The 18551-nt window shown below is 49.8% G+C and overlaps 1 protein-coding gene across 1 annotated transcript; it reads left to right on the top strand.

Annotated features, from left to right (window-relative positions):
- Window positions 1-4637: 4637 nt before the first annotated feature.
- On the top strand, window positions 4638-17528 carry LOC132373746 (keratin, type II cytoskeletal 72-like). Its single transcript, XM_059937364.1, is given in 13 exon segments — window positions 4638-4690; window positions 4692-4810; window positions 4813-5078; window positions 6544-6758; window positions 9404-9464; window positions 9823-9918; window positions 10681-10832; window positions 11377-11563; window positions 14009-14155; window positions 14157-14227; window positions 14874-14908; window positions 15659-15769; window positions 17476-17528. Coding segments are annotated over 13 exon segments (1566 nt in total).
- Window positions 17529-18551: the final 1023 nt, after the last annotated feature.

The following is an 18551-nucleotide window of genomic DNA, read 5'->3' as shown; positions in this document are numbered from 1 at the left end:
TCTGTGACCCACCTCAGACCCTCTCTTTCCCAACCCTCATGTCTAGTGGAGCCAGGCTGGTCTAGTGAGGTCCCCCAGTGTCTCTGTAAAGACCACCTACTGTCTCTGCTCCCTTCTTCCTCCAAAGCCTGCTCAAAATTCACCACCTCCCAACAGGGCTTCCAATCCAAGTCTCCTCAGTATTTAAGGATTCAATATCTGATTCAATTCAACATTTATGCATTGAGTCTGGAATTAGTCAGCCTTGGTTCAAATCCTGCCTTAACTAGTTGGATCCTACTTAACTAGTTGGATCATTTGGGCAAAGTACTTAATTTTTTGCATCTTAGTTTCCATTTCTAAAAAATGAAGATAATAAGAATATCTACCTCACAGTGCTGTTGTGAGGATTAAATGAGATTGCTACTAGGAAAAGATGGGGGCTCCTTGGTTAAGTAGCAAGGGAAGGTGTCATTATCACCCCATTTGACAGGTGACCTAATTGATACTGAAAAAACCATGGCCATAAAACTAAGAAGTATTGGACCTGGAATGAAAAATCAAGGCTCTGATCTTGCATCCCACATCATTTCCACTCTCAGTGATCAGATTAGGGGTGTTCATATAGTGGGTGGGGCCTGCAACTGAGGCTTGCCTGAGCAGGGAGGGTACAGGATTATTGGGTGGGGGAGATATCTCGGCTTCTTGGCCTGAGTCCAGAGAAGGAGACCAACTAAGAGAGGTGACTGAGCCCTGCCAGTGCACGTGTGTGCAGGTATGTGGAGTGACTCCTGCAAGGCCTGCAGCTTCAGGGGAAGGAGGAGGAGTAAGGGTTCAAGATGGGACCACTAGGCAGTGTGATAACCTGCATTGCCCTGGCCTGGGTGAAAAGTAGTGAGAGGAGCCCAAGTCCAGAATACGCCCTCAGGCAGCTGCCCTCATAGTTACAGAGTGATGGAAAGAAGGGATCAGGGTCCTTGATCAGCCTGAGTGTTTTCTAAAGGAAGGGCTGCTTCACTTCCCTGCAGAGGAGTTTGGTGCCTTACAGGGCTTGGTTGCTTCTATTATAAAAGTAATACCTGCTCATTATTTCAAACGTGGAAAAATAGAAAGATGAAAAATTAAAAAATCAACAATTACATAAATATCATTATATATATAATATTTGGAACATATTTTTCTAAAGTAACTTTAGTAAGTTTAAAATATATATATATATATACATACAGCTATGCTCATACTATATCTCTAATCTTACTCCAGGCCTTCTTCTTTTTTTTTTAACATTTTTATTTTTTCTTTATTGTTTTGGCTGCATTGGGTCTTCATTGCCGTGCACGGGCTTCTCATTGCGGTGGCTTCTCTTGTTGTGGAGCATGGGCTCTAGGCGCACGGGCTTCAGTAGTTGTGTCTCCTGGGCTCTAGAGCACAGGCTCAGTAGTTGTGGCCCACGGGCTTAGTTGCTCCAAGGCATGTGGGATCTTCCCGGGCCAGGGCTCGAACCCGTGTCCCTTGCACTGGCAGGTGGATTCTGAACCACTGTGCCACCAGGGAAGTCCTAGGCACTCTTCTTGACATCGGTACAAAAAGGTGGCCAAGACCTCTGTCTACTGGGAAGGCGGGCAAGCGACCATGTGATCGGAGTATAGTGAAGTAAGTGCAGTCTCGGGGAAGTGCATGTCAGGAGCAAGGTGCCAAACTAGGAGCATGGGGAGACCTCTTTGATGTTGAGCCCTGGAAGCTGAAAGCTGAAGATGAGTTAGCCAGGGGGAGGCGAGTGTTATACATAGAGGTACTGTATCCCCTGTGACTGGAGCCAAGCACGCAGTCGGAGGTCAATAAATACAGGCTGATAAATGAAAGGAGGTTGACAAGAGCTTGGCTATTTGGGCTTTTTCAAGGAAGTGAGGTCTGGTGGAACTTGGAGGGAGAAGTGGTGGGAGAGGTGGGTGAGGCCAGATCCTGAGATGAGAGGCTTTCTGGGTAGATTGACTGACTTGTTCTGTTTTCCTGGGATATTCCTGGTTTTAATGCCAAAAACTTCCAGGTCCTGAGAGCCCACTCAGTCCCAAAAAGATTTGGACTCCATTGTGCAGTTTAAGCAGTGGAGTGTTATAGGGACGAGAGTGCTTGTCTAGCAGACAGAGTGCGCCCAAGCCTGTTGCTTGTCCCCCCATATCTTTTCTCCTCTTCTTCTACAGAAACAGATATTGTGGATGAGCACATGGCCACCCACCTAAAGATGACATTTCCAAGCCTCCTTTGCAAATAACTGTGGCCATGAAACAGCTCTGGACAATGGAATGTGAGCAGAAATCATATGCTCCTGATTGTGCCCTTAAAAGGCAGAGCCCAGGGCTTCCCTGGTGGCGCAGTGGTTAAGAATCCGCCTGCCAAGGCAGGGGACACGGGTTCGATCCCTCGTCCGGGAAGATCCCACACGCCGCGGAGCAACTAAGCCCATGCGCCACAACTACTGAGCCTGTGCTCTAGAGCCCGCAAGCCACAACTACTGATGCCCGCGTGCCTAGAGCCCGTGCTCCTCAACAAGGGAAGCCACCGCAATGAGAAGCCCGTGCACCACAACAAAGAGTAGCCCCCGCTCACCACAACTAGAGAAAGCCCGCGCACAGCAACTGAAGACCCAACACAGACAAAAATAAATAAATAAAAAAAAAAAAAAAAAAAAAAAAAGGACTAGAGTATGGAAAACTCCAAATCTTAAAAAAAAAAAAAAAAAGCTTCCCTTTGAAAGACAGTTCTATGTCAGTTTCTCCAGTTTCAATTTAAATCCTTCTCTAACTTTTCTATTCTCAGTGGCCAGAACTAATAAACTCTTTTTTGGGCTTATAGGGGAAGAAAAAAAAAATTGGCTAAAATCGTGAGGCAGAGGGAGAAATCTTATGAAATAATGTAAAGCACAATCTTGAGTTTCTCGAAGGGCCTGCTGGTCACCCAGCTACACTGACACTGGCCCTCCCCTCTCCAGAGAGAATGGACTATAGCGTCTCCTCTTAGGCAGCACAGAGAGCCCACTCTCTTCCCCCCATCAGGACACCCCAGACTCCTGTATGTATTCATCTGTGGCTGGCACCATCTCCATCACTCACAGATGTCCCCACAGCCTTGTTCCCTGTGGGGTAAACACCTTGGCTGTTCTTATGCTCTGTGATTGGTTCAGTGGAGGCTGTGTCAGTCATTTACCCCCAGGCACCATGTGGCCAGCCCATTAGGGCCCCAAGGGAAGTCCAGCCTCCACGGAAGGACAGAAGACACAGCATGAGCCTCATCTTGAGCTCCAGTCTGTTTCACCTTTGTCCTGAATGTCCCTGGTACCAAGGCCTAGGCTGAGCCCCAGGGGGAGCAGAGAGGGAAGGGTTAATCCAGAGCCACCTGTCAATCTGATGGAGGAATGGGACAGAGTCCCAGGACTCAAACAGGCTGAGATATAAGAGTGATGAAATAGAACCCCATCTGGATGCCAGAGGAGCAGGAAGGGCCTGTTTCTAAGGGAAGAGAAGAATTAAAGGCAACTTAAGTTGGAGAAAAGGAAACTGGGTTAGATAGAAGAAAGATGCCCCCTGAGCTTATATGGAATCAGGTTCTAAAATCGAGTTCTTCATTTCAGAAAGGAAGAGTCTTCCTTGGCCTTTCTTGACCTGTTGCTGATAGTCCGTCACATTTTGATCCAGAATCAGACTCCAGGGCAGCAAACGTCCTGACCACAGGTTCCTTGATTGGACGAATGATCCTCTTCTGCTATTAAAAAAACAAAACAGGACAAAACATAAAACCCAAACAAACCAAAACCCCCCCAAAACAAAACAACAGCAACAAAAACAACCCAAAAACCTCAGGAAAGACAATCTTCCTAAATCTTTCCTGTGCCATCTCCCCAGGCCACCTTCTTCCCACTATCCTAGCTAGTAGCTCCCCAACTCTTGTTCTAGAAATGCTTTTCTTGAGAAAGCTTTTAGCTGTGGCCCAAAATCACCTGCCAGCACTTGTCACCAGAGCTCTCACTGGCGTTATCTGTTACTGTGTCTGGTCTCCCAGACTGAGAAGTCCCTGCAAATGGACCAGAAATTTCTGCCCTTGGAACTTCCAGTGCAGGCCAGAGCCAGCTTCATCCAGAGGCCTGGGGAAGCAGCAGGGGACAGGCTAAGGATGATTCTCTGGAATATTCTTGACCCTGTTCATGTCCTTCTGAAGCAGAACCCGCCTGGACATCTGCTGCCCTGTTACCACGGCCCCTCCCCTACCCAGAGAGGCCAGACCTACTGAAAGCTTCCACTGGAGATCTTGGCAGTGATAGCCCCAGTGATTGCAGGGCAGCAAGGGGAGATAAAGTAGCCAAATTACTGTAATGCAGGAGGCAAGCAAAGCAAATGCAGGGTTCTGGGCCATTTTATAGGGGATTCCTGGGGAGTTCAGGGAGGAAGAGAAAAAAATCTCAGAGAGGAGATGGTAATTTCCTAAATGGAGAACCAAGAGGCCCCATGTGGCCTAAAAGATGTTCCCACCTACAAATTAAGCGGACCCCGGAGGCCCGCGCTCCGGCTATTCAGGGGCTGGGCGGGGAAGGAAAGCCCGGCCGCTCTGCGCCCCTCTCCCGTCTCCCGCACCGCCCAGCAGCCTGTGACCTCGACCTCCCAGCCATGAGCCGCCAGCTGCACCTCTACCCCGGCAGGGAGCGCCTGGCCTTCAGCGGCCGTCATTCCGGGCCGGGTCAGCAGCTCCGCCTCGTTCCGGGCCGGCGTCAAGGGCGCGGCCGCCTTCGGCAGCAGGGGCGTCTTCAACCCCGGGGGCGGCCGGCGCCTGGCCCTGGGCACCGCGGTCGGGCGGGCTCCGTGCTGGGTCCCTGCTCGGTCACCGGCGGCGGCCGCCTGGGCGGCTTCGTGGGCACCGTCTTCGGCAGCGCCGGGCTGGGGCCCGCGTGTCCGTCCGTGTGCCCGCCCGGCGGCATCTCTCAGGTCGCCGTCAGTAAGAGCCTCCTGGCCCACCTCAACGTGGAGCTGGACCCCGAGATCCAGAAGGTGCGCGCCCAGGAGCGGGAGCAGATCAAGGTGCTGAACAAGTTCACCTCCTTCATCGACAAGGTGGGTCCTGGTCTGCCTGTCCCTGCCTTGGTGACCAATGTACTCTGCCACTGCCACTGGCGTGGAAACTTGGGCGAGTTAGTTATCCTCGCTGAGCTTCCCTTTCCTCTCTGTAAAATGGGCACAAGAGTAGCTTTAACCCCATAGGGTTGTAATGAGGATGAATCAGATGTTTCTATGGTGCTTAGAACTGGGCCTGGCACACACACCCCATAAAGGGGAACTTCACTCCTTCTTTGCAGGAAAAGACCCTGGGAAGGGAGGGAGTGTGTCAGGGGCAGGGGATGTGTGGAATGGGCCCTCTGAGGACTCTCAATGTCAGACGGAGAGACAGAGATGCAATTCCAGGATGGGGGGTGTCCCAGGATAGGATGCTTGGTGGATGGGAAAGACTTGGAAGGTAGGAAGTGGGATAAGGGTGTAAGCCAGGAAGGTTTCTAGAGGAGGTGAGAGGAAAGGGCCAGAGCATTGAAGGGTGGGGCTGAGGGGAGAAGATTTGGAAGGAGGGCATGCCAAATTATGTATGCACGTTGTGCAGGTGTGTGTGTGCCCAGAAATTGGGGCAACACAGAAGATGGCTCTGGAGATTCATAGGCAGTGACCCCAATGAATGGGAGCAGACAAAGAATGGGCTTCTTTTGTCTCCACCTGGAAAGGTCTAGACCGTGAGAAACAGGGGACATAATACTAATAATAGCTGACGTTCCTCAGTGCCTGGTGTTGTCCCAAGTGGTTCTTATTTATCAACGCACCATTCATGATTCGATGATCATTCTGCCTTGCAGATGAAGAACTAAGATAGAGGGAGGCTAAGAAATGTGCCCAGGTTAATAGACAGACAACAGTAGCCTGTGTCCCTCACCACTGTGTTCAGTAACAGGAGTGAGGTAGTTGGAGGAGAGAGGGCAGGAGTGGAAGAAACAGCTAAGGAGATTGGTGAGAAGAGGAATGCTGGTGAGTAGCAGATGGCCTGAAGTTATTTAGTACAAAAAAGTGAAATCTTCTGTCAAGTATGAAGGAAACTTGTAAAGATGTGGTAATCTGCTTCGAAAACCAAAGAAACAAACTGAGAGCAATTTAGGCTGCACAAAAGAAAGAACATGCGAACCACCAGAGTGACTTTCCAGTGCCATTCCCCAGTCACTGTTTCTCCCTGCTTCTCATTTCCCTTCACTCCAAAAACACCAGCATTTATAGCAAAAGAAGCTGCCTCAATCCATGGTAAGTCATGGTGGCAGATGATAGCATTGTTATGCCCCCTTCCTGATTTCGTTTAAGACTGGATCTTATTCCTTGTCTTACAGACAAGATGGGTATGTACTCCTGGCTGAATCTACTCTCTGATGAACCTTGCTCTTTCCTGACCCCCACTCCAGGATGATGACATCTGATTTCTGGGGCCCTGTCCCCACTCTTGAGAGGCAAGAGCATTGGGGGGGGGGCTATGACCACCTTTGGGTTCCAGGTGCGGATCCTGGAGCAGCAGAACCAGGTGCTGGGGACCAAGTGGGAGCTGCTGCAGCAGCTGGACCCGAACAACTGCAAGAACAGCCTGGAGGCCATCCTCGAGGGCTGCACCAGCAACCTGCGCAAGCAGCTGGAGACGCTGTCCGGGGACCGGGTGAGGCTGGACTTGGGGCTGAGGAACGTGCAGGATTTGGTGGAGGACTACAGAAAGAGGTGAGCGGAGAGGCAGAGAAACACCACCGGAGGGTCTTGATTACAGATGAGGTTGTGATTTGGAGCCAGCATTTTTGCCTTCTTGGATGCTTTGCTGATACCATTGCTACTTACTTTCCCATTAGGGAGGGAGAGAGATCCAGACAGGATGAGACTTAAGAAGAGAAAAGATCTACCCAAAATGGCGCTCCAAGTTGCCTAGGAAATGGTGTGCTCAATTTTTAACATTGGAAATGAAGGAATGGGGGGGAAGAGAATTGTCTCAAAACCAGATGGACAGCCCAAATGGCTTTGTAGGTCTTCCTGAGTGTGGTTTTCCATGGGCGTTCCCAGGACATGATACATCCTTCCAATCCCAGAACCAATCTTAAAGCTAAGCAAAAATGAGTTTCTAAAAGTTTTTTTTTTCATGATGAGGCATCTCCATGCTGCTGAGTCCCACCATTAAAGAGAACAATTGAGGGTGTGCTTGGAACCAAACGTTGTTTCTCCCTCCAAGGTGAGCCAGTGAAGAGAGAGCGATGCATCTAGGCTCAGTGTAACCTGATATTTTGGTGGTTTACTTCCAGGTGCCAGGATTTCTAGGGGTAGATGATTTCTTCCGTAATGGGGTGGAGACGGTCAGAACTGAGCTCTTTTTCTTGGTCCACGTTCAATCTGCCTGTCCATCTCTATTCTGACGTCCCCCAAAGTGGGACTCTGGCCTGAGTCCAGTGTGGAGACCCAGAGGAAGGAGATGACGTGGTCCCGGACTTCTGAAAGCACACAGATTGTGGGGACAGGCTTAAAAAGCACCTCCAGAGAGCTCCCATTTTTTATATACGTGAACATACTCAAACACAATTTCCAAAACTTTAGCTCATTCAATTTATAGAAAACGTCCACCATCTAGCTTAACTGGAAAAGTTAGCTTTCATTGTCAAACCAGAGAAATAAGAGTTGCTTTATCAGAAAAAGTCTGGCTTCATATATAAATTCAAATAAAAGTATAAACATGCATTTTGGGGACTGTTTTAAAATCCACTCAGCAATAAACTAAGGATGACATCTTGTACAGTAGGTTATTGAAAACATTAAAGATTAAAGTGATATAGATTTAACATAATTAATACATCTATTTATGTTCTAAAACAGGATAAATCAATGTGTAATTTGTCATGGTTTAACTTTTAATTATGCATAGTAATGTATTTTTAAAATTATAAGTTATTTATAAAGTCAGTAGTAATATAAAATACATTGTTTTCTTTGTAAATGTTGTATGTGTGTATTGAACGCTGGTGTTTGGTTTCTAGAAGTAAATAATGAAAAGTTATTTATAATGTATGAATGTCATTAATTTTGATAGCCAATATGATCAAACCTTTTCTATGTATATTATGAAACAGAAAGATATAAACTGCTAAAAGCTAACTGGTCTACAATCAGCATATACTTTTATTGCTGTTAATAGGATGACTATGATGTGATAATGTAAGATAATATGAGATGACACTGATTGTAATAGAAACAACTATTTCATAGCATAATTTGATAGAAAGAAGTTTTCAATTATCTTTTGAATAACACCCATAGAATCTGAGATAAATCATATAAACTATTTTCTGTGTTTTACCCAGTGTAACTAGAAAAATCTGGCAGTCTCAGAAAATGTTCCACTGTTTAAATATTTTAAATAACCCATTTCACTAACCTGTACTTCTTCAGCCATCCAACAAAGCTTTTTATTTTTCTTGGCATCCAGTGACATGCCTTAGGAAGGAGTAAAAAGCAGAAAAGAACTGCTCATGTTAAAATATATGAAAAAAAACCCATTTTCTAGCATACATTATTTCTCTCCAATGCTCTATTTTGTTTGCAGTCACAAATGTCCTGGAATATGTTCTTTTTAAAAAATTCTTTTATTATTCTTTTTTAACAAATGGCTCCAGGGATAGGGGACAAAGGGAGGGGGAGGAGGGCAAGTGAGACCCCAGCCCCGCAAACCTTCCCCACCTACCCCTTTCCCCCTTATAAATTTAAAACCTATATTCAAGCCCCGGGGCTGAGGGGCATGTAATATGTTCTTCGATAATAGTAAGGGATGGAATAGTGAAGTCTTTAAGTGAAATGACCAATATTCTTACCCTTCCAAGCTACAATATGTGTATTAAGACTATCCCATTCCCATCCGAACACCCTATTTCCAAGACCTTGCTTCACCTGTATAAGAAACAGGCATAATATACAGCACAAAGGTGGGGATAGTGTTTCGTTTGGTTCCTGGGAGGTTTTGCACAGGGCTAAGGCATGTACTAAGGTGCCAGCTGGCAGAATGGGGACGGTGTCTTTCTGTTGTCACAAGGGAGGTGGGACAGCGGAACCTGCCCGACGCCTCCGCCTCCATCACAGGTGCATTCCCCGGCAGATACATTTTAGGGTAGCCTGCCTGTGAACGAAGGAGCTGGATGTTGATTCCTTTAAACCTGTTCTTGTCATATGCCGTTTAGGAAGGCTCTGCGTACCCTGGGGGTACATGAAGCCCAGGTTGTGGACGAATGCCCTGCAGCTTCTGGCACAGAGGTGATAGCTAACTGCTCAGTGAGCATTTGCAGAATGGACCTATCCCAGTGGTGATGCTGTCTCCTTTCTCTTGCCCCACGCAGGTACGAGGTGGAGATTAACAGACGCCCAGCTGCTGAGAATGAGTTTGTGGTGCTCAAGAAGGTAAGGGGGGCAGGGAGGGCTGGAAGAAGCCTAGGGGCTCCCTGAGCACCTGGCACAGTGACGTTTACAGGCTGAGGAAAAGGCCCTTTTGGGTCACTTAGTCCCTAGTGCAGAGGCAGCTGAGATTCTAATTTCCCGCTCCTCTCTCCAAGTCCCTTGCCTGGGATGTGTGCTGCTCCCAGAACCTGCCAGCTTTAAACCCAGGTGCAGCCGTGGCCCTGCACATTGGTTGGTTTGCTTTCAGGGACTGGGCCTCCCTGTGAAGCATGGGGTGAGGGGAGAGAGCAGGGAACCTGGGGCTCCTTGTGGCAAGAGGGAGGGTAGGGGGAGGCAGCTGGCCCCTCTCTGTGTTTCCCAGGATGCGAACGCTGCCTGCATGAACAAGGTCGAGCTCCAGACCAAGGTGGACTCCTTGACAGATGATATCAAGTTCTTCAAGTGCCTCTATGAAGGGGTAAGGACCCCGCTGACCTCTTTTGTGTGGTCTGCTCCTCTTACGAGTGGCTCTGGCCCTTGGCCTGGATGGTTTCATGGACCAAAGGTTGGCAGAAAGGCCTTTGGACTCAGTGCAGCTGACATTTGCTGAGGCCCTACTATGTGCTGAGCAGTGAGGTAGGCTTTGAGGAGACCATGATGGAGGAGAAGCGATTCCTGTCCTCCAGGAATCCACAGTCTGGCAGGGAAAAAGCATGTACGTGAGCTTTGGGAGAGCAGAGGAGGAAAGGGTGAATTCTGCCTGAGCTGTCGGTGAAGGTTCCTGGAGAAAGATGAGCAAGATTTCCGCGGGCACCGGGAAGGGCACGATGCTTCAGCCTGAAGGAGCAGAACGAGGGGCGATCCGGAGGCCCAAGCTGTGCTAACGCATGAGGGGCCCAGAGAAGGGGGTCGTCCGTGAGTCCTTAGAGGACACTGAGTGCCATGTAAGGAGTTCAGACTGATTCCACGGGTGAAGGGTGGCCCTTGGTGCGGAGAATGGAATAGGGTGGGAGCAGTCCTGCGTGTATGATAGAACGGGCAGTCCCACGCTGGCGCTGAAAGCTCCACGTGTTCATCTCACGCCCACAGGCACTGGCACTGCAGGACTCCGCTGAAGGCCGAGCTCAAATGCCGAGGAGGGGCAGGAAGGGGCAGCGGGGGGTTTACCAGGGAGGATCAAGAGAAGGGCCCCCCTCATGGGAAGCCTTTAACTAACTCCCCTCCCTTAAGTGTCCTCCAGGAGACCCCTCAGGTCCAGTCCCACATCAGTGACGTGTCCGTCATCCTGTCCGTAGACAGCAACCGGGACCTGGACCTGGACAGCATCATCACCCAGGTCCGCACCCAGGACGAGCTCATCGCCCTGGAGAGCAAGGGCGAGCTGAGTGCCAGGTGTGCCGTGACCCAGTGACCACAGCTGCCCCCCTGTCATCATGCGCGCATGCGTGTATGTGTGTGTGTGCTTGTGTGTGTGTGCATGCGCGTGTACTGGGGCTGGGCAGAGGCTTCCTTAATCTTGGAGTTGGGCTTTTTGGAAATGCCTTCCTGTGGTCCAGAGAGATCAACCACAGTCTTGGCAGGTGTTGGGGGTATGGCTTAGCCCTTCCCCTGCCATGGCCCTTGCTGAGAGCTGAGGCCGCACTAGCCACAACCTCAATGAGATTCTGACACCGTTTCTGTGCATAATCCACTATTTCAGCTTTTCTTCTGTTTCCAACTTTGTCAAAATGAGGACAGGGAATTTAAATTCCATCATGTCTCTCATGTTTGAGTATCCGAAGATCCTGTTGAACTGGGGCCGGGCCTTCCTATCCAGAAGGAAAGGGTTGTCTTTCTCCCCCTCCCTTTCCCCGCTTCCCTCCTTCTCTTGTGCCTGCACCGCTTGGATAATGAGAACGGTACGTGGTTCCCCTCCCCATTCCCGAACACCCTTAAGGGCTGATTTCTCAACTGTCCTGTGCTCCTCGTCTCTCGTCCCCCAACCTCAGATCCAGGAGCTGCAGGTCACAGCGGACCAGCATGGGGATGACCTCAAACTCACCAAGGCTGAGATCTCCCATCTCAACCGATGGATCCAGAGAATCCGATTGGAGATAGGGAACGTAGAGAAGCAGGTGGGTTCTATGAAAGGAGTCAGCTAACAGCACCTATTGGTTTGAGACCAATTTTGGTTTGGTGCAGTCGGTACGAGACCAATTATGAAAAAAGGGTAAAACAAGGTCCCTCTTTCGGGAGAGAACAGTCAGAATCCATATGGAAGGATGAAGCATCCCTTGCTGGGCATCACGCTGCCTAAGTGCTGTAGGGCTCCCAAGGGGCTCTGGCTGAATGAGGACCCGAGTGAGGCTTCCTGCAGGAGGTGGGATTACACTGGGATGGGAGGCAGAAGGGAGAGGGAAGGGGTCCAGTGAAGGAGCCCGCAGGAGCAGTGGATGTGAGGTGGGCATGTGCGTGACCTGTGTGCTGGGATGAGAGGTGCCCTCCCTGAGCGGAAGGTCCATGATGGGTGGGTGGCAGAGAGCAGGACACCCCCGGGTAGGAAGGGGTGGCTTATGGGTGGTCTTCAAAGTTGGGCAATGGAGTTTAGACCCGATGCAGTGGGTGAGAGGGTTTGGAAATTTCACATGATGAATCCGTGCTGGAGGGAGGAGAGTCAGCAGTGGATTTTAGAAAAGAGTGGGGAAGGAAGACCCTCCCACACTAGACGTGGCCCAGGGCTCTGCTCTGTGTTTGCCCTTCCCTGTGGTTGTGCTGTGGGCACACTACACTGAGTGCTGCCCATAAGAGCGCTCCATGGGGCCACGCTTGTGATTCCAAAGCAAGCAAACCCATGCCACGAGTTTCCCAGAGTTTGTGAAGGTTGGTGCAAGGATTTAAGGTCTTAGCTTCCTGGGCAAGTCAAGTCCCCCATCTCCTTGTCCTCCCCTGCCCTGCATGTGTGCGTGTGCCCACACACACACACACACACACACACACACACACACCCTCCTCGGTGCAGTAGGCTCATGGCGGTGGAAAGAAAAAAGATGGATTAATTAAGAACTTACGGTGTTTTTACTTAATCAAGTTCTGCATAAATGAAAGAAAAACACAAGTTGTTTGAAGCTACCTTCGGTACCCAATTACAATATTTATCTGATAAAATGCTCTGTGTTCACGGTTGGGTGAACTTATTACCAGAAAGTGACTTTTTGTGATGAAAAGGCCACCGTGCTTTGGGGGTCAGGGGAGATGTCCTCCTCAGGGAGCGGGTGGGGGTCACCTCAATGCTTGGTCCCCAGGGCAGCTCCTCTTGAGGGCTCCTGCTTTCCTGCCCTTTTGGCTTCTCCACCAAAGAAGCCCACAGTTTCACCTGCAGACTCTGCATTCAGTGGCTCCAGAATCCAGGTGCTAATTGTTTCAAAGGAACCAAAATTTCAGGTCCTCTTCTCAACTCACGCTGCATTCACAAGACCCAAGCTTCTGGAGTCCCCTAGGTCCACCTACAGGATCTCAGTCAGTGAAAAAGAACAGAGGACAGTTTGGTCAAATTCTAGTCTTACATTTATTACCATCCCCCTAAATAATTAGGTCTCCACAGATCCAAGGATGGCGGATGCTTTTCCCTGGTTAGGCAGCTGGGTCCTAGGTGTTTCTACTGAGGCTGTGAATCACTCACCCAAAACACTGTGGGTGCTTGCACGGCTGGGGGCCTGCCTGGCAGAGGAGGGTGGTGCCAGCTGGATAACAGTCAAAAATTCCATCTGGCCTCAGGACCAGCTGTTCTCCTTGGGGTGAAGCAAATTTGACTCCAGAAGAAGGGGACACACCAGAAAAAGAAGCCAGATACTTAGATCCCACCAAAGCCTTAGCCCAGTGACCGGAACACACACCCAAGACTAAAGGCTCAAGGATCACCCTCCCTCTGCCCAGCTTTCACGTGGACGCAGCGCTGAGCCCCACCTGCAGTTTGCTTCTGCAAGTAACACTTAACAGTGAATGTTTGTGAACATCTAAAACCTGTTAGTTATGCAAAAGTGTCATTTAAGGCTGTCGCCTGGTAGCATGATTCTCTGTGGAATTTTGGAGGCCAGATTCTCAGTGGGGTAGGTTTATTGGATAGACATTTTATTAATAGGAACTTAATTGGTCCCCAATTTTTTCATAATTTACAGTGTCTCCCAAGACAACCTTTACACTGTGGGGCAGAATTAAGGCCAGTGACCCAGAGACTTTTCAGGGTTGGCATTAGAATCTTACAGCCAGTGTTACAGACCAGGAGGGAGAGGGTGGGACCATGTGCGCAGGTGGCCGCCTTCTCAGTGCCCTTCCCCTCCTCTCTCCCAAGGTAAGGACACTCCAGGACACTCCACCTTCACATGCCATGGCATGAGCTGGAGTGAACTGTGCCTGGAGTTGGGGGGGAAGGACAGATTCGCCTCTGATGATGTCCAAAGATGGGGAAACCAGGAGGATCTCAAAGCATTTACTATCAGTCAGGACCAAATGAGGGGAGGTCTTCTGAGCAGGATCTCAGAGCTGCGCTCTGACCCAAAGCATTAAATCCATTTGCCCCTCGGTGCTCCAACCTGGAGATGGCCATTGCCAATGCTGAGCAGTGGGGTGACTGGGCCCTGAAGGACGCCCAGGCCAAGCTGGATGAGCTGGAGGCCGCCCTGCTCCAGTCCAAGCAGGAGCTGGCCCGGATGCTGCGAGAGTACCAGGAGCTGGCCCTGGATGAGCACAAAGCTGGCCCTGGACGTGGAGATTGCCACCTACTGCCAGCTGCTGGAGGGCGAGGAGTGCAGGTGAGGGGTGGATATCTTTTGTCTGGAGCATTATCTCTGTGCTTTAGTTAGAAGGTTGAAGGCAAACAGTTTGGTTTTGTTCAGGCCCTACTGAGGTGAAGCTCTAAAAAGAATGGTCTTGACATGGTGCAGTAGACTCTGGACAGACCAGAGTTAGACAGCAAGAAGGACTGGATTGTAAACACCCCAAAGAGGTGATAGGGGAGGATTAGAGAAATTGAGAAAGAGAGCATCCCTGGCCCTTCATGATGCATTCTTAAGGTGGGGGGAGGGGACAAGATGGTCTCCAAGAGTCATCTAGGCTCAAGGTTGCTCTGGCAAAGCCTGAGGCCCAGTGAGGATGTGAGCTCACTCCTCTTACTTGTCTAAGACCAATGACATAACTGGCCGGAAGCGGGGGCACAATTATCCCACACATCAGATAATCCCAAAGCCACTTTGATGGAGAGCTTACTCCTTGCAGCAGATTTTGCATTTTAGTTCTCTGTTTTTGAGAGGTCCCACTAGGGTGTTTGGGAAGAAAGGAGGCTGGGATGGGGTGGAAGGTGGCATGTCTGAGAGGAGAGGCTGATTCAGAGAGGTGACTCCTTGGGTCAAAGGATAGGTGGTTTATGGAGGGTTTATCTGCTTTTTTCTCCCTCTTCAGGATGTCTGGTGAATATCCAAATTCCGTGAGCATCTGTAAGTATCTGCAGGACCTGGTTCTGCCCTTGGTCACCTACCAGAAGTCTAAGTCCCTCTACTTCCATGACACCAAAGAAAATTCAGAATAACAGAATAACAGAGTGGGTTCAGGGGAGACTTAGGGGCACAAAAAGGGAGCTGGCTTTAGTAACCAGGAGAAAAATAATATAATGAAATACAAATGCATTATCTGTAGAGAGATTAAATGATATCCAACAGCATATAATCCCAAAGTCTACTGTAAGAATGATGCTTAATGGCTACATTCCATTTCTTTGAGGCCAGTCCATACTAAAGGCCCTAGATTGAAATAAGGATTGAGGGGAGCCTGAAAGGCTGAATGATGAAAAAAGCAGAAATAACCTCCTCTAGATTTAAAAGCTAGAGAGGGTGCAGGGTTCTATTGTGGGATACTTCCAGCAGCCCCTTTCTTTAGCAGCAGCCTCAGAAGGCCTCCTTGAAGTGCCTTTCTTCATCTGGTCCCACCCAGAGAGAAATTCACTGATAGAGATTACTTGTGCTTATAGTCTGATATTGATAGATGATGCAGACTAATTAGGAAAAGGTCAAACTCATGGGGCCAAGTACATGAAAGATGATCAGCGCTGATGAAAATCTCTTAGTAAACTAAAACTACACAATGGAGAATGGGTCTCCACATGAAGCCACCCTAGTGGAGAGAACTAAGGGAGTGGTCAGGATGCCCCAGGAGGCTCACCGGGCTGGGTCTTCTCTTGCCTGTTGCAGCCGTCATCAGCAACACCAGCGCTGGGGCAGGAGGGGCTGGCTTCAGCGTGGGCTTTGGCACCTCGAGCAGTTGCAGCTGCAAACCCTCGGCGGTGGATGTCAAAACCAAAGGCAGAAATTGTTTTCAGATCGTCTATACTCTTTTGCATTCCTAACAGTCATGTATGGGATTTCCAGTCTCTCTGCGTCCTCAGCAGCATTTGATATTTTTATTTTAGCCATTCTAACAGCTTGTATAATGGTATCCTGTGGCTTTAATTTCCATTTCGCTGATGGCTAATGATGATGAACATCTTTTTATGTGCTTATTTGTCACCCATATATTTTCTTTGGTTAAACATTTGTTCAATCCTTTAAAAAAAAAACAAACAAAAAAAAGCCAAAGGCAGCTGTGGCAGTGAGTTCAAGGATCTCCCTGCCAGAAACCTCAGGCAGCAGATGTGCAACCAAAAAAGGCCTCGAGATGAAGGGCAAGTGAAGGCTGGCTCTGTGAGCAGAAAGCTGCAGACCCCATCCATCTCCTCCCTGTGTCCTCATCTCCTCCCGCAGGTCCCCTTCCCAAGTCAGGAAATGCTTCCTCCGGAACCACAATCCCAGTCCCATCCCGCCTCCCTGTTGTCCTCAGCAGGGCAATGCTCTGATGCACGAAGTCCAGCCATGGGCTCTCTCGGTGACCTTCTCCTTGGTCACCTCTCACTGGGTCACTGCCCCAAATGCAGAGATAACACACATACCCAGGATGTTTCCCTGCGACCAGGGGAAAGCCCATCTGTCCCCCTGCCTTTCTGGGCCTTCACAGCCAAGGGGCTCTCATTGTCCTCTGATTGGGATTGTGTCCAGGTCTCTGCTTTCCCCACAATAAACGATTGATATCATTTGATTCTGAGTGTTGAATATGTTGCCTGGGATGTCGACATCTGAGTTGCCCTGAACAGTGTTTCTTGGTCCAGCTCTTTCTTCCTTCTGGGTCCCTGCCCTGACACGGATCTTTGCCGTCTGGTCCTGGCCAGGTAGGCTTTGGGTGAGAGGTGCTCCTTATAAACAGCAGAGATTTGTTACTGATGCGCCTCTGGGCGGGCTTGGGGCTTCCCGTGCACTGGGGCGCCTGTTCCACACAATGGCCCTGCCAGATGGGCACAGTCACCACCCCCCCCGCCGTTATAAAGAGGCTCAGGCCTCTGTGATCAGGGAACCAAATCACCCCCAAACAGGCGTTCGAGCTTCCGCGCGGCTTCCTGCTGCACTTCTCAAAAGCTCCCACAGTGTCCCCCCCCAGCTGCCTCTTGTTGCCGGAGAGTCACTCCTTCTTTCCTCCTCACTCTCCTGCCAACCCACCCCCAGCCCTGCTTTCCTCTTCTTGCAGCCGATTCTTTTCCACCCTCACATTTGAGGCCAGCACGCCCCCCTGCTTATGGATGCATCTGTATCTACAGTGTCCGCTCACTACACAGAGCTTCGGTGAGCCCGGCACTGTCAGGCGCTGGGAATAGTGGAGTCAGCAAACGGGTGCACAGAGCCTGTCCTCAGAGAGCTCGCAGTCTGGTCGGGAGAACAAAAATCAGCAACGAACAAACGCAGGATACGCTGTCAGGCAGTGACGACCGCTGTGAAGAAAAATTAAGTAGAATAAAAGGGTGCCCTTTGAAGCACACGTGTGTTTCCGTTAGTGTTCTCTCAGAAGCAGTTCGCACTGTCGCCTTGAGCAAGGTGCGGAAGGGCAGAGTCCTCCAGGGCGAGGCCACCTTCCAAGGATGAATGCCATTCGAGGGTGACTTTCAGGGTGCCCGTGACCCCTTCTCCTCCCTGTCATTCCCCAGTCTTCACACCCCAGGACCATGGCAAATATGACTTCCAATCTCGATGCCCATGACCCATTTCCTGAAAGCCCACTCACCCTTCGTGGCTCGGCTGAAATGCCACCTCCCGTGGACATGCGTTTTCTGGTTCCTCCAGGTGGACGCCATCAAGTCATCAAGCATTAAATGAGAAGGAACATTAGGGCTGGTGGCAGCAGCTCCCCTGGTACCCCCACTATAGAGGCCAGCAAATGGAGGCCTGGACGTCTAAGTGCTCTGCCCGTGCTCACAGTGCTGGTGAGCAGCGGGTTGGAGACCGGAGCCCTGCACATCAACAGCACTGTTCCCGAACCCGTATTACAGTTGTTGCTTTATTTTCCTGGTGGCACGTTAGCTGCGCACATGTCTGTCCCCTCCCCCCACCCCTCACAGCCCGGTGTTCTGTTCCGGGGCCCTCAGTCTGTCTCGCGGTTGGCACTCAATGTAACATTTGCCACAGATATGCATGGCTCAGTCTCACCGACCCTCACTGGGGAGAAAGAGCTCATGGAACACACATGTGTCCTGATGATTTGGCATGCAAGTGATGAAACACATTTGTGTTAATAAATTTGTGCTTTACGTGCGTCCACGTGTATGCGGTTTATAGAATTTATCAACCAAACTGAGACACCTTTATTCTGGACACATGTTAAGCTGGATCTGCAGACAGCAGGCATAAGCCAGGACTGTGTCAGGCGCATGCTGTCGTAGGTCTAGTGTCCTGGCTGAGCGTCATATGTCTGGCTTCAAATCCTGGCTCTTCTAATGGCTAGTTGTGAGTGGGTGCAGGATCCTGCCCTTACGAAATAGGGTCGATACAAGCTGGCCTTTACTGAGTGCTTTCTATATGCCAGGTACTTCTCTCAGCACTTTATGTCTGGCAACGATGAATTCTCCCAACAACCTGATAGGTATAGTTGTTATAAGGTGCGATTCTAATAATGCAGATCTCACTCGTGAAGATGTTGAGACTCAGAAGGGTAAAATAACCCACCCAACGTCACACAGTTAGTAAATGGCAGAGTTGGGAGTTGACCCTCAGTCCAATGCCGGAG

This window comes from Balaenoptera ricei, chromosome 10, assembly GCF_028023285.1.
Source record: "Balaenoptera ricei isolate mBalRic1 chromosome 10, mBalRic1.hap2, whole genome shotgun sequence".
In the NCBI taxonomy this organism is placed as follows: domain Eukaryota; kingdom Metazoa; phylum Chordata; class Mammalia; order Artiodactyla; family Balaenopteridae; genus Balaenoptera; species Balaenoptera ricei.
The sequence above is the reverse complement of the archived record's forward strand: the minus strand, read 5'-3'. Positions and strand labels throughout refer to the sequence as shown.